Source organism: Leucopleurus acutus (assembly GCF_964270905.1).
Source record: "Leucopleurus acutus genome assembly, chromosome: X".
NCBI classification, from domain to species: domain Eukaryota; kingdom Metazoa; phylum Chordata; class Mammalia; order Artiodactyla; family Delphinidae; genus Leucopleurus; species Leucopleurus acutus.
In genome coordinates, this window is record NC_139148.1 from 23,274,724 (window position 1) to 23,291,148 (window position 16,425).

A 16,425-nucleotide genomic window follows, 5' to 3' on the forward strand; every position below is an offset into this window, starting at 1 on the left:
AAACTCTAATTCAAAAGATACATGTACCCCAATGTTCACAACAGCACTATTCATAATAGCCAAGACATGGGAGCAACCTAAGTGTCCACTGAGAGATGAATGGATTAAAAAGATGTGGTGTATATATATGTATATATATATACACACACACACACACACACACACATACATAGACATATACATACAACGGAATATTACACAGACATAAAAAAGAATGAAATATTGCCATTTGCAGCAACATGGATGGACCTAGAGATTATCATACTAAGTGAAGTAAGCCAGACAAATATAAAATCATATGATATCACTTATATGTGGAATCTAAAAAAATGAAATTAATGAACTTATTTTCAAAACAAAAACATACTCACAGACATAGAAAACAAACATATGGTTACCAAAGGGGAAAGGGGGAAGGGAAGGATAAATTAGGGGTATGGGATTAACAGATATACACCACTATATATAAAATAAACAACAAAGATTTACTGTATAAGATAGGGAACTATATTCAATATCTTATAACAACCTATAATGGAAAAGATCTGAAAAAAGTATATATATATATTATATATATATATCTGAATAACTTAGCTGTACACTTGGAACTAACACAATATTGTAAATCAATAAAAGAATTTATACTTCAATAAAAATTTTAAAAAGCAAAAAAAAAAACCAACACAAAAACCATTGCTCAAAATTTCTCATGAACCTCACCTTAATGAGGGGTCTCCTCCTTTGGTGTTAGGAAAGAAGACAAGAAACGCAGCATTTCCAGGTGGGAGACAGTAGGGGATTCCCTCCTGCCTGGCCCTCTGTCCACAGCAGTAAAAAAGCACAGCTCAATTTTGATCTGCTCCCACCTGTCAACAGCAGGTGTCAGCCTCAGTTATTGTTTTGCAAATTCATTTCAGTCCTTTAATGATACTCAGCAGAGAAGAACTAGAGCGAGGTAGTGCTCCCGTTATCTCCGCTGTTTTTACTAAGGCCTGTGCCTCACTGGCTTTCCCAGGCTCTATCTCCTCCCTCCCTCCCTCTCACTCTTAAATGCATGTCTAGTAAAATGTACTGTGATAAACCCATCTGTAGTCATCAAGGGAGAGGTATAATAAAGGCAATGGGTGAACATGTTTGAAATACGAAGTGACGAAAATCATTTTTTATTTATGGAGAAACATTTTAATTTGGGACATAAAATCAAACGTAACTATGCCTAGGGAGTCAGGACTAAAAAGGAATGTTCTCATTTAAAGAGTCTGCTCTCTTGTGTCCTTTGTAGCTGCTGTAACACCGTTTTTAAGTCCAACAGGTCCTCTTGTCATTAAGGTCCTCAGTGACAGTTTAGCCAGTAAATTTCACACCACATGTGGGTGGCCATATAATTTATTGTCTAAACCAGGACCCTTTTGACAATGGAATGTGCACCATTGGTGATAGTGCTTCTGTGTCAGGCAGGCACGGGGACCATCTCAGGTTAACCAAGAGGTTCTGGAGGTTGAATTAATCACCAGTGCCTAGGGATTTAATCAACCATGCTGTGTAGTGAAGCCACCATTAAAATCCAAAAGTAGGGGTTTCAGAGAGCTTCCAGGTTGGTGAAGCAGAATGCCTCCACGTGCCACCATGCTGGGCTCCAAACTCCAAGAGGACTGAAGTTTCTTTGTTCTCGACCTCATCCTATGAATCTCTTCATCTGACTGTTGGTTCCTGTTCTTTAATATCCTTGGTAATAAACCACTCATCTGCCGTGTGGTTGACAGGGTCTTGGTGCTCCGGCCAGGTGTCAGGCCTGAGCCTCTGAGGTGGGAGAGCCGAGTTCAGGACACTGGTTCACCAGAGACCTCCCGGTCCCACGTAATGTTAATTGACGAGAGCTCTCCCAGAGATCTCCATCTCAACACTAACACCGAGCTCCACCCAATGGCCAGCAAGCTCCAGTGTTGGACAACCCATGCGAAACAACTAGCAAGACAGGAACACAACCCCATCCATTAGCAGAGAGGCTGCCTAAAATCATAGTAAGTTCACAGACACGCCAAAACACACCACTGGATGCAGCCCTGCCCACCAGAAAGACAAGATCCAGCCCCACCCACCAGAACACAGGCACCAGTCCCCTCCACCAGGAGGCCTACACAAGCGACTGAACCAACCTTACCCACGGGGGGCAGACACCAAAAACAACGGGAACTACGAACCTGCAGCCTGAGAAAAGGAGACCCCAAACACAGTAAGGTAAGCAAAATGAGAAGACAGAAAAACACACAGCAGATGAAGGAGCAAGGTAAAAACCCACCAGACCAAACAATTGAAGAGGAAATAGGCAGTCAACCTGAGAAAGAATTCAGAGTAATGATAGTAAAGATGATCCAAAATCTTGGAAACAGAATGGAGAAAATACAAGAAACGTTTGACAAGGACCTAGAAGAACTAAACAGCAAACAAACGATGAACAACACAATAAATGAAATTAAAAATTCTCTAGAAGGAATCAATAGCAGAATAACTGAGGCAGAAGAACGGATAAGTGACCTGGAAGTTAAAAGCGTGGAAATAACTACTGCAGAGCAGAATAAAGAAAAATGAATGACAAGAATTGAGGACAGTCTCGGAGACTGCTGGGACAACATTAAACACACCAACATTCAAATTATAGGGGTCCCAGAAGAAGAAGAGAAAAAGAAAGGGTCAGAGAAAATATTTGAAGAGATTATAGTTGAAAACTTCTGGGAAAGGAAATAGTCAATCAAGTCCAGAAAGCACAGAGAGTCCCATACAGGATAAATCCAAGGAGAAACACGCCAAGACACATATTAATCAAACTGTCAAAAATTAAATACAAAGAAAAAATATTAAAAGCAGCAAGGGAAAGCAACGAATGACATACAAGGGAATCCCCATAAGGTTAACAGTTGATCTTTCAGCAGAAACTCTGCAAGCCAGAAGGGAGTGGCAGGACATATTTAAAGTGATGAAAGGGAAAAACCTACAACCAAGATTACTCTACCCAGCAAGGATGTCATTCAGATTTGACAGAGAAATTAAAACCTTTTCAGGTTAACCAAGACACGGTTCTCCTAATTATGGGCAGTTTGTACTCTGGGACCCAGTGACATTCTGGCATTGAGACGTGAATCTGTCCAAGAAAAATTGCACCAGGCAGAAATCAAACAGGCAAGGAAGTGTTTACTCAAGACTATTGCAATAGGGGAGAGAGATTGACCTCCACGCTGAATACAACAGGGGCAGCTGGGGAGGTGTAGCCAGTGGGCAGGGATGGGTCAGTGGATGGAAGATTATTAAGGGGAATTGGTTAGGTATGAAGGGCATGGGAATACTTGCTGAGCTGGGCCCAGTGGGACAGAGACTGCAGCCAAGGATGAGGCCTTGTTAAGGAGAGGATGGACTCAAAGGAGCCTGACTAAAGTTTAGTCAAAGAGGGAATTCTTACAGAATCTCATCAAATGACAGGCAGCTTTTAAAACTCACTCTTCTCCAAGGAAACCCATAGTTTCCCAACTGTAATAACTCTCTTGCTCTGAGAAATTCTTCCAAACATATTTATGTTCTAACTCCTTTTCCTTTATGATTTTATTTCCCTTTGCAAATCCAATTATTCTTGTGTTTGATTAGAAAATCTATTTTATCTTCTGATGTTTGCTTCGACTCCAGCAAAGCTACGGTGAAAGTGACTTTTGAAAAATTAAGAATGGGGTTTGAATTGACCAAGGGAAGCACAGTCATAGTTCAGCCAGGAAGGACTTACGAGTGGTCCACCCACATCCCATGGTGCATTGTTTAGTGGGTCTTAGTGAACAGAAGAAAAAGCAAGGGATTTATTTATATTATATTTATTTCACACGTATGTCCATCATGGTGGAGACCAGTATAGGATCCACTCTGAAGCCCAGTGCTCACCACTGGGGAGGCCCCTTCCTCGTCCTGGAATCACTTTCCTCGTCTATAAAATGAAGGTGTTCGATTAGATGACTCCTTGGTACTTTGCAGGGCTTTTCAAAAGTTCCATAATTCTGATTTTTAAGTCATTCTATCCCTCTGCGGATTGCACCTTCTTATAAAATATCCACCTTGGAGCCATTATAAAGGATCAAACATGAGTGATAGTAAATCACTCTGAAAATAATGACTTTATGTAGGAACTGTGTCTGAAAGGCTTGGTTTTCCATGCATGTGCATATTTTGTAGTTTAAGGTATAATGAATCCAAGGAGGGTATGCAAGAATGTTCCCAGCAAATGCAAAATAGATAGCTAGTGGGAAGCAGCTGCACAGCACGGAGATCAGTTCAGTGCTTTGTGACCACCTAGAAGGGTGGGTTAGGGAAGGTGGGAGGGAGACACAAGAGGGAGGGGATATGGGGATATATGTATATGTATAGTTGATTCACTTTGTTATAAAGCAGAAACTAACACACCATTGTAAAGCAATTATACTCCAATAAAGATGTTAAAAAAAAAAATGTTCCCAGCAGCTTTGTTAGTAAAAGTGATAGTGAGGTGGGGGAGGGGTAGAAACAACGTGAAATGTACTTCATCAGGAGAACAAATGCAGAATAGTGATGGAATGGCATACAGATAATCAGTGAGCTCCAGCATCAAAGGGGATAAATATCAACAATTTTGAGCAAAAAAGGCAAGAAAAAAACCAAGTATGATACCACTGACTTAAAGTGTAAAAACACTCTGAACAGTGCTACTTGTTTTGAGGGATACATACTTAAAAAATAAAAATATTTTTTAAATGCTTGGTGATGATAAAACATCAGATTAGTGGGGATTGGGAAGGGGTTACAATTAGGGAGGGAATTCAGAGCTTCAGCTGCATTTGCTAATGCTTGAATCTTTAAACTGGGAGTTGGATATGTGAGTGTTCATTGTATTATACTTAACACTTTTTTGTATATCTTAAATATTTTATGACATCCTTGTAATAAAGTTGGGAGCGTTACGGAAAAAAAAAAGAATAACCTCTTAACCTGTACTTTACATATCATGTCCTTTTCTGGCTTCCTGAAACCTCTTATGCCATAAATTATTCTGTGATTTCAATATTTAAACTATGGCTAGGAGTAATTTCTTTTCCCCCTTCAATAAAATGGGTTCAAGTGTTTTCCATCTTAAAACAAACAGACTCTCAAAACAAGAATCACATTCATAACTTTAACAGTAACACTGATTACCCTGAAATGACGGCAAAAATGTCTGTGATGTTCACTGCTGTGTTCCCAGGGTCTAGAAAAGAGCCTGGTACATAGCAGACACACAGAATTAAGATTCCTTCATTAACCATTTCTTAACAATTGCTAATGTTTGCTGTGTGACAGATACCATTCTAAGTACTCCATAGGTGCTCTCACTTACTCCTCATATGGTAGATATAATTATTAGTTTCACTTTACTGATACAGAAATCAGGGTACATCAAAAATAAGTAATTTCTTCAAGATCACGGATGCCTTGCACTCAATCTCTAGACTTGCTTTATCTCTCAACTATAAATAGATAGTTGTACCTGCAGCAGGAGATGGATGGTGAATAGAAAGATATTTATTTATATTATCTATTTATATATTATTCATATATAAATCTCCATCTATTTATCTATCCATCCATCCATCTACCTATCTCTATCTCTATTATATTGAACAGTGTTCAATTCTAGGTGGAAATATTTCATTATAAAAAGAATTTAAGTCCCCCCAGTAGTCAGACTCAAGAATCTGTGCACTTAAGCTCTTTGCTACATAGCAAGTCACCATTCTTTTTTCCTTTTCTTTAAATAGATACTGAAGCTGTGTTTTATATCTATGGTATACAATCACCAAGTTCGAATCCTAAGTCTTTTGGGACAAGCAAATATGTGTCTCTATATTGCCCTTCCCATCCCTCACCCCCCTCTTTTTCTCTTTAATGGAAAGCACAGAGAACAGTTAGATATCTAGTGCTTCTACTAGGTTTTACCTCTCACTTAAAGTATTTGACCCCCCCCCCAGCCAAAGAGAAACATTCTTATCTTATTTACTATTTTTGCTTTAAAGAGAGATAAACTAACTTTGAATTTAATTCTTCTTTTTTCTCTTGCCTCTAATTGTGTTAAGCTCCAATAGAAACGCTAGTTTCCCCTTCAGCAATATCTTGCCCCTTTAACTTTTCGCACTTTTTTTCTTTCCGTATGTCTTTCTTTTTTCTCTCTGTATTTCTTTCTACTGTGGACTCTTAAAAGATCTTTGTAAACATAGGGTTTATAGCCATTTGTCTTTTTCCTTATTCAATAGGATCATTCTCTGTACTAATTTTATTATGGAGCCTGCCATTAATTTCTCCAGTTACATCTCTTTTAATGCAGTTGTATATGGAGAGCCCCTTTTAAAATTTTCTATTTGAGATTATCTAACTGATACCTTTCTCCTCTCTCCCACACAAACACATGCCTTTGACAGCTAGAATTGGATTGCTTAAATGGCTGTATTAGTCTGAGCAGCTATTCCTTTTGCTTTCATTTTAAAGACCTCCAGGCAGAGAGATAACTTTCATATATAATATCTTCTAGTATAATTCAGCTTGTACCAGCGGGACACTTTCTTGCCTTTTCTCTCAAATAAGCCTTCCTATTTTAATTTCTTACCATTCTACTATTCTCTGTTCAATGGCAGAGGCAAGAACGAGGGTTCACATATGCTGAATTACTTTCTTTCATCTGAAGGTAAGTGCCAGTCTTCTTCAGGCCACACATACCTGACCTTACCATGGCATTTATGATCTCTTTTGTAACAGACTGTTAATTTGACTTTTGGGGGGTTGCATTTTCTCTCTTCACAACAACTAACTCTAGTTGTATATTTCAAAGAGAAATATCATTCTAATGTATAGCAATTCTAAATATCTTTAAAGAAATCCTCCATTATTCTAAAACTATACATGCCTAATTATCTAATCTCCATGTTGTGTGTACTTATATGGCCTTTGGGAATATAAGCCTGTGCTTCACTTTAATTCAACAATGGAAAAATGAGGGGAGGAATATGCCCTCTTTTTTTGCAATATTCTTGAAGTTGTTCTGGGCACATACTTACAGGAGTCTTTGCCATTTACTAAGAATAAGCAGCAAAGGAAAGCGAAGAGAAATGATAAGGCATATCCATTCCCTAGGGCGCTAATGTTCAGGCTCAATTGGAGTCCCAAGGGTATTTTAACACCTAAGGCTTCTGACTATAAATCTGTCCCTCAGGTCTTTTCAGTTATTTCAGGGAAGTGTCAGTTGCTTACGGTACAAGAAGCAATTATGTCCACGCAGAAAACAGTTCAGGGAAAGAAAGGAAGAAACCTAGTTAGTGCAACAAGGTACTGAAAGAAGAAAATGCACAGAGAAAAGAAAGGAGCACACTGAAAAAAGTACAATGATGTAATTTACTATTTATTTTATATTCAAAAGATAAATATAGATATAGTGACTATAGCTATATTCATCTATATCTACATCTGCATCCATATTTATATTTCACCCGTATATGCACATGTATCCGGTCTGTAAGTCAGAGGAAGCAGACCTGGTGGTTAAGAACTCAAGCGCAAAAATAGATACCTCAAGCTGAAACTGAGGCTCTGCCAGGTCATGTGACATAGACGAGATACTTACTGTGTCTGGGCCTCAATTTCTGCATCTCTAAAGTGGAACCGTTACCTACCTCATTTGGTTGTTATGGGATTAAAAGAAGTAACAGATATAAAATACTTAAACCGATGCCTGGTGAAGTTATTATTTAAACATATTGGTTCATTTACAAATCTTATACCTGAACAACAACAACAAAAAGTGTTCTTTAACACACTTCACTCCCTTTTAAACGGAATGGGTCCAAGAAACTGAAGGCTTTTTGTTGTTCTTAGCTGAGTGCCTAGGTGTTAAATGCAAATTTATCAAGGCTTGGATGTGTCCCTGTATAACAAAAGGGTAAGCTGTTTAGAGACCGGAGAAAACTGCATTAGAGACAGGAAGTCGCTCTCCCCACATTCCTGAGATGAAGGCAGCAAAGGAAAACCTCAGAGAAAGGGACCCGAGGATTGGCTCCCTGCCTGGGAAGCTTTGGAGGAGGAGCTGGTCTGAGGGCATTTGGAGTGAGTTGGTGAGTGCTGTGTAAGAGGGTTCGTCCCCAGGAGTCCACAGTGCTCCAGGTAATCCTGCCCTTTCTCAATACCCTTGCTGTTAACTAGTTTTCTTGGGAAAATAGGTCAAGTTGCTTGGTTTCACTTACAGCTTGAGTCCAGAGCAGAGTCAATCTGTGCAGTCGCAACCTTTTCATGGGTTATTACTTGAACAAAAGGACTTTAAATTGCTGAGAACACTAGGATCAGGACACCCACTTTCCTCAGGGGTAAGTATCCTACCCTGAGTTGTAAAATTTCCTACAATGATATTTTGATCACCAAAGTCGTTTCCTAACTCCTGTATATTTTCTTTAGTTACCAATTCACTTTTAAAAATTTCTAAACTTTGCTAGATGTTTCTGATCTAAAGCCATTTTATATTTGAAGATATTTACCTATCTCTTATAAACAGAAATAACATTCATCTTCAAGGGTGTAACAGTTTTGAAAAATACATTTTCCCCCATGAATGTTAAAGAGCACACTCAGGAGCTAAGCAATCACATTGGACTCAGAATATTCAGAGGATTAGTCCTGGATTTATTTTGGATTGTCAGGGTGTCACTTGGGTAAGTCACATAACTCCTCTTTTTGCCTCAGTTTTCTTTGTGACGTGATTAGAATAATAATGAGACTTCTCTTTTGAGGCTGGACCTGGGAAATAAAATTTTAAATATGTGGGCCTCTAAGTTTTGGCATACAAGAGCTGAAAATACCAGAGAATGAATTTCATGCTCAACTAACAAAATTCATTGTGGTAGTGTTTAAATGCAAACCAACACACTGTCAATGATTAGACATTTAAAATTGGAACTGAGGGCTTCCCTGGCGGCACAGTGGTTAAGAATCCGCCTGCCAATGCAGGGGACACGGGTTGGAGCCCTGGTCTGGGAAGATCCCACATGCTGTGAGGCAACTAAGCCCATGCGCCACAACTACTGAGCCTGCGCTCTAGAGCCTGTGCTCCGCAACAAGAGAAGCCACTGCAATGAGAAGCCCGCACACTGCAACGAAGAGTAGCCCCCGCTCTCTGCAACTAGAGAAAAACCTGCGTGCAGCAACGAAGACCCAACGCAGCCAAAAATAAATAAAATAAAATAAAAGAATCTATTTTAAAAAATAAAATAAATAAATAAAATAAACTGGAACTGATATTTGTGAACAGTAAAGGAAGTTATTTCAAGTATCCAGTATTGAGTGCCTAATATGAGCCAGGAAATTTGCTGGTGACGCAAAGGTAAATGCTAAGAAGAATGCTCACCCTTAGTCTCTCTTGAATCTTCAGCCTTGAAAGGGAGACAGTTAAACACCTGTAATGTAAATACCTTAAAGGGCACACAAGACAACATAGACATATCAGGAAAGTCTTCCCAGAGAAAATAATGATTAAGTTGTATCTTGTAGTATAATTGGAATTATGGATGTGTGAGTGGGAGGGTGGCAAGGGGGCAGGAGGAAAAGGGACCACAGCTGTAAAGAAAAGTAAGTACTAGGTCATAAAAATCATGTAAACTAAGTAAACTTGAAAGGATGAACGTGGCATTATCTTATCTGTATTAGAATTGTATGGAGAATGGAGAAGGAAAGCAAGCAAGGCATCTTAATAAGGAATGTTGCAGAAATCTAGTGAGACATGGTTGTGATCTGAACTACAATTTTAGCAGTGAGGGTAAGGAGAAATTGATAAATTCAAGAGACACTTAAAGGTTTTAATTAACAGAACTTCCGATTAGAATGAAGGCAATCAGGGCAAGTGAGGACACAATAAAAAATAATTGCCAACTTGGTGGATGGTGATGTGTTTTAGTTAGAAACAAGGGTAGGTTTAGGAGGGAAAGGTTAATTTAGTTTGGACAAATTGAGGTTGAGGTACTTATAAGACAGAATATAACAATAGGGCTATGGTATGATAAAATAATTATTTAATCTTTTTCTTCTACTTACATGGATGTGACACAGTGATGCTCTGCAAGGAGTGTTTGGAGGGACTTTAGAAATGATGAACTGAATATTTTCATGGCATAGAGCTGTTCCATCAGAAAAGCTAAGGTAACTCTCAAGGCTAAAGAAAGAGGTGTCAATGCATAGTAAAAAAGAACTACTGCAAAACTGGTGAGATTAATTTTACCTCCTGTGCCTCTCTCTTCTCTTCTTGTAGCATTGTTTTTCTTTCTTTTTTAGGTTAGTTCCTGTTTAATTCTGGCCAAAATCTATCGCCATATCAACAGGTAAACTTATGTGCTTCATACGTTGTGAAAGGCAAAGTTGAGAATTGCAGTCCTTCTCTTTCTTCCTCTGCCAGAAATTACCACCTAGGACAAAGGAATAGTAGGCAACTCATTGAAACAAGGATGACACAGCCTGTGTTCTTTTCTCACCCTTAAACTCCTACAAGTAACAGTGAACAAGAACTAGATTTGTCTTCCCAGCTCTTCTACATTTCCTTTCCTGAAAAGTTGCAAGAATGATATGTAGGACATAACCTCCTGCTTTCTTTGAGTAGATTTAAAATAGCACGGTAATTGGTCTGGGGAAGTCTGGAATTTGGACTTCCTTGTTCTGACAAGGAGTGAATAGAAATGATTCCAGGCAAAACTGGAAAAAAAAAGTAAGCCTATTTTCAATGCTTCTTTCTCTCTCAATTTCTCTCTCTCTCTCTCTCTCTCTCTCTCTCTCTCTCTCTCTCTCTATCTTTGTGTGTGTGTAGCTGTCCCTCTTGGACTTTATTTTGACCTTTTCCTGTGCAGGCATTTGCTCAGTATTCTTCTGCCGAAGAATTCGAGAAGTTCCCCAAACCCATTTTGCCATCAAAACCTACAGACACTATATTTCAGCGTATACAGTATATGGGGAAGGGGGCTCAATGGGCTTTTAGTAATAAGCAATGTCAAATTAGACTATGTAAAATCATTCAAAGACAACTTACAAGCCTAAAAAATGCCCCACATTTTCAACTTCAAGTAAGCCTTCTATTACAAATCTTTCAGTTACTTTTAGAAAAATGCCTAGAAAGTGGATTTTTAGCTCACCAAGTAGAGATATATGGCCTGGTTGCAATGGCCCCATTGATTTAATTGAGTTCACTCCCAACTATGATTTTCGATAAATCTTTAGTCTCATGTGTCCAATTCTGCTTTGCCATTCTCTTATTTGGGGGATGGACATTTTTAGACTTGATATCCAGCAAGTGAATTTCTTTCTCAGTTATATACAGAGCTTTAAATATTGTTAACTCTATACTTCCAGGTAAGGCAGACATTTTGAATTAAAGTATTAGCACTCACTCCTTTTTTGCACAGTAGCAGTTTTAATTATGGAGGACATACAAAATTAAAGATCATTTTGAAAATGTAGATTTCCTCTTCTTGTTATTAAAGTATATACAAGTTGGAGAGTGGATTCCTGGATTAATAAGTGCTTTTTAAATTTGCCTACTGAGAAGAGAAAGTTGGCTTTTGCTAAGCCATTTAATTCTCTAAGAGTAATGAAATATCTGAAGGCATCTCTACTTTGTTTTAAGAGAAATAAATATAGGATGTCCCACCTATAAAGAGTTAGGATTACATTTCCTTTCTTTGCATGAAAGATACATAATTCATAAGCTAATGAGTTGTAAAGGTCTTCTCAAAAGTAAAATTATATTATCACTCCCAGGAGTAAGATAGTCAAACGATTCTGTAATAACTTTTCAAGTTTATTTTATCTTAACATTTAAAACATAATCTCTTCTTTTTAAATGTGCCATTAAAACAATGCTCAGATACAGAGAAGGTGAGAGTTACTAGAGTGAGAATGGAGAGAAATCTTAGATAGTATTTATGTATTTGTCTTTTGATGAAGAGGAAATTCAATTGTTAAAAAAAAACAAACTAGGAATATAAGAATTGACTGTTTAGCAGCTCAAATATAACTTAAATTTTTTCAAGAAACTTATTTCCTTTTGCCTTTATGGCTTCATCCCCGTGGTACAGAGCCTTTTATCAATATGATGACTCCCAATGATCCTGCCTCCTGGTATTTATGCCTTTGTGTAACCCCCCTTCACTTGTGTATGGGCTCAACCTAGTGGCTTGCTTCTAACAAATAGAACATGGCAAAAGTGAGGGGACATCAATTTCAAGATGAAACTATAAAAGACTGTGACTTCTGTCTTGCTTACTCTCAACCTGGCACTCTCTCGGCTTTTCTCTCTTGCTTGCTCTGATGAAACACGATGCCATACGAAGAGGCTTATGTGGCAGGAACTGAAGGTAGTCTCTGACCAACAGCCAGCAAGAAGCTGAAGCCCTCTGTCCAACAACCCTCGAGGAACTGCATCCTGGTAACAATCATGTAAGTAAACTTGAAAGTAGATCCTTCCCTGGTAGAGCTTTCTCATGAGATCATAGCCCTGTCCAACACTCTGATTACAGCCTCGTAGTCCCTGAGCCAGAGGACCCATGTAAACTGCATCTGGATTCCTGACCTACAGGTCCTGTGAGATAATAAATGTGTGTTGTTTTAAACACTAAGTTTGGGGATAATTTGCTATGGAGAATTAGGTAATTAGCAAAATCTCCCCCAAAATTCACTACTATACTGCGTTTTATATATTTACATTTCTATTGTGTGTAAATTTATCAAGGCTCAGTGACAGCTGTTATGTAAATTAAACATTTGTAAATATGAAACATGTATGTAGTCCCAGAAGCCATTTTTTTTTTTTTGTCTGTGTTGGGTCTTTGCTGCGCATGTGGGCTTTCTCTAGTTGCAGTGAGTGGGGCCTTCTCTTGTTGCAGAGCACAGGTTCTAGGCGCATGGACTTCAGTAGTTGCAGCATGCGGGCTCAGTAGTTGAGGAGCGCGGGCTCTAGGGTGCATGGGCTTCAGTAGTTGTGGCTCGCAGGCTTTGTTGCTCTGTGGCATGTGGGATCTTCCCAGACCAGGGATCGGACTCATGTTCCCTGCATTGGCAGGTGGATTCTTAACCACTGCACCACCAGGGAAGTCCCCCAAGAAGCCATTTTTAAACCAGGCTGTTTTCATGGTGAATTTCGTTGTCACCAGAGAAAGAAGAAACATTACTTTGAATTTGATGGACAAGTAATTTTCCTCTCCAGTATAATTATAATCTGACGTCCTGAGATTCATGATAGGTTATTACAGAAATTTTGGGTGAGAAATTTTTTCTCTGCGAGAAGTTTATATTACTTGTTCCTCTCTCACTAAATGTCAGTAGTGGGTCCCAGATACTGGGAAAACAAAAATACACCCATGCAATTCCACACCCACCTGGAGAGGATCTTATTGCTTCTAGATTAGAAGTACAAGAAATTCCTGGATGGGCTGTAGCCTGTCTATGAGCCCCTTCTCCAAAAAATCACTGTAAACTGTTAATGTTTATGTGCATTTTTCTAGTGAAAGGGTTCATGACTTTCATAAGTTACTAAAAAGGGGTCCTGGTTCCCAAATATGTTTAGAATACCTGGAATACACTGCCAGATTAATTTTGTTATAGTGGTTAAAATATCACAAGAGTTAGTTGATCAATTAAATGATTCTTATTCTATTCAACACATTTATGGCGGACCATTCTAGGCATTAGAGTTACAACGGGGGGTGGGAGGGAGGTACAACAGGGAGGGGAAATATGTATACATATAGCTGATTCACTTCATTGTACAGCAGAAACTAACACAACACTGTAAAGCAACTATACTCCAATAAAAAAATAAATAAAACATGTACTATTTAGTCTTAAAAAAAAAAGACATCTGTGATTCCTCTCCTAAGAAGCTTAAACTTTTGTGGTACACCAGATACTAATCATAAAGAGTTCTGTTTCCTCCTTGGCTGTAGCTCCAACCGGGCAGCTTCTACCTCTGTGGTTCAAGTACTGGTGGTTCCAACTCCTGACACCTGGTAACACTATTACTTCCTTAGACTTTACCCCAGGGCTCTAGTCATGATGGCAACTTCCTGCAATTGTGAATCCATGGGTGTCTCATCTTCTGTTTGTTCTTTCAGCTCACCTAACACCTTCATAACTTGGCTCCTATATTAAACTCCCTCTATTGACCTACCTACCTGGGGTGGGTTCTGTTTTCTAACTGGTCCCCGATTGCTACAAGGGTGCACTCAACCCGGTTAGGGAAGAGATGTGTCAGGAAGGCTTGACGATGTTAGATTTGAGCTGAAGTATGAATTATGAATATGTATTAACTAAGTCAAAATCAGGCAAGACAGATAGGAGAACATTCCAGGCAGAGTATGTGCTTATAATTTTCCAAAACTTGAAGGTCAGTGTTGTTGAAGTTTAGAAAGCAGTGTGGAGCATGGCATGACATGAAGTATATAAAATACTAACTTTTACAGGACTTTAGTCACCGTTAAGAGTTTTAGTCTTTGTCATAAGAGGAATGGGAAACCTTTCATGGGTTTTCGAGAAAGTGGTTTTGAGCAATGGGGTGACATGTTCAAATGTGTGTATTTTAAATATGTGTGTGTTTTTAAATGTGTGCTTAAAGTTTTAATATGTGGAGACTAAATTAGGAGGGAGTATAAGTAGATGCTGGTGCAACAGATAAAAGGTTATTGTAAAAAGTGATTCGAGCTTGGGCAATGTTGGATAAAATCCTAAAGCTATTCAAAGTACTTGTGATGCTTTAGATAAAAGGGTAAATCAGATGAGGTAAGGGAAGCGACAAAATTGATTCTCCTTAGCAAAAATGTGAATGATGATGCCACTTAGTGGGTTAGAAAAATTAGAGAAAGAATGGATTTGAGAAGGAAGATAATACAAGCTCATTTTGGATCTGTTGAATTTGAATGTCTTCGGAAACATAATAGAAAAGTCTATTTGTTAGGATGGCAGTATTGGATTTACCATTAATAAATCCCCTTAACTGGATTTATTTACTTTTGCCCTGTTGGGTGGTCAGCTAGCCAAGAGCTGATCTGGACATACTATAGGTTAGATGAACATTTTTTAATTGCTATCTTGGTAAGATAAGCATTTCCATTCTGAAATATCTTAAATAACTCAGCTTGGAAAGCTTAATTTTCTCTAAGCATATATTATTCATTTTAGTGTTTCCACTTCCCCATCCCATGACATGTACTAGATACTTAATAAAGTTTTGGAAATTAGAAATATGTTTTTCTAAATGACACCCACTGTTTTTCCCTCCCAGACTAACATTGTTAATCACATGGCAAATTAAATGAATTTTAGAAATGCAATAACTATCTTAGTTTGTGGTAATAATATGGTCCTATCTGAAGATTTGGGTATGAGGGAAAAATAGAATGCCAAATATTTTCTACATTTCAGAGGTACAATAGATCAAATGCTAATTTCAAACTTCAGAGTTCAGAAAATATGAATTCCTTTAGGTTCCATGAAAAAGAGCTAATTACTTTTACTTATTTAAAGTTCTTGACATAGCTTCCTCTTATCTTTAGTCTTTCTTCAAAACTCACGTTTAGATATATTGTAATATTTTCAAAGTATATGGAATGAAAATGTGGACATCTGTTTGAGTCAAGTCACTACAGACATTCGACAAGTGTAACAATACTAGGAGGAAAAATCTGATTTTTTCATATAGAGAGAAAACTCTCTTTTAAAAAAATCTGAGGGTATTTTACAATAAATGAACTATCTTATTTTAGGGATTTGTAGAGTATTAGTGGGAAGAATTTGTGGAGAAAATATGGAGGACAGCTTCTCCTGACTGCAAGTTATTAGATTAATTCACATGTCAGTTTCACCTCATTAACATTCTAAACTCTTTTTTTTCTGTCAAGAAAGGCATCTGTCAAGATCACATAATCTGTTATTTTGAGATTACCACTCTACATTTACCATAGCATCTAATTTATGTTTCAAGCAAGCCCCCTATTCCGAAAAGAGTAATTTCAAATTGTCTTGGTTTTGTTTGTCTGTATGTGTGTGTTTTGGTGTCTTCATTCTATGTGTGGTTTTATTAAATCAGTGATAACATAAAACTTCAAGCAGCTATCATCTGTAATCTGGCAGCTGCTTTTTCAGAGTAAATTTAAAACAACACCGCATTGACCCAAACACCTTTACTTAAATGTTTAAACATTTTGTATCAGTTTATCTTATCAATTTTGTGAAAAATTTATGAGAGTAATGCAAAATCATATCAATGAGATAGGGTTCTACCTCAAATAGAAGAGAATGAACTGTTCAACCATCTCTATGCATAGGGCAAGACAATATGCACTCTTTTTCACAAAGACATGCAAGATGGAC

At 38.0% G+C, this 16,425-nt stretch overlaps 1 protein-coding gene across 1 annotated transcript in view; it reads right to left on the reverse strand.

The window, feature by feature from the left end:
* The window catches only part of LOC309977982 (serine/threonine-protein phosphatase 4 regulatory subunit 3B-like), a gene marked incomplete at both ends in the record, with an annotated part of 31,289 nt that extends 18,682 nt beyond the window's left edge, over window positions 1-12,607 (reverse strand). The window contains one exon of the mRNA XM_082864357.1: window positions 12,326-12,607. Coding sequence (XP_082720483.1) covers window positions 12,326-12,607 — 282 coding nt within the window. The remainder of the gene's footprint in view (window positions 1-12,325) is intronic.
* Between the last annotated feature and the right edge of the window lie 3,818 nt (window positions 12,608-16,425).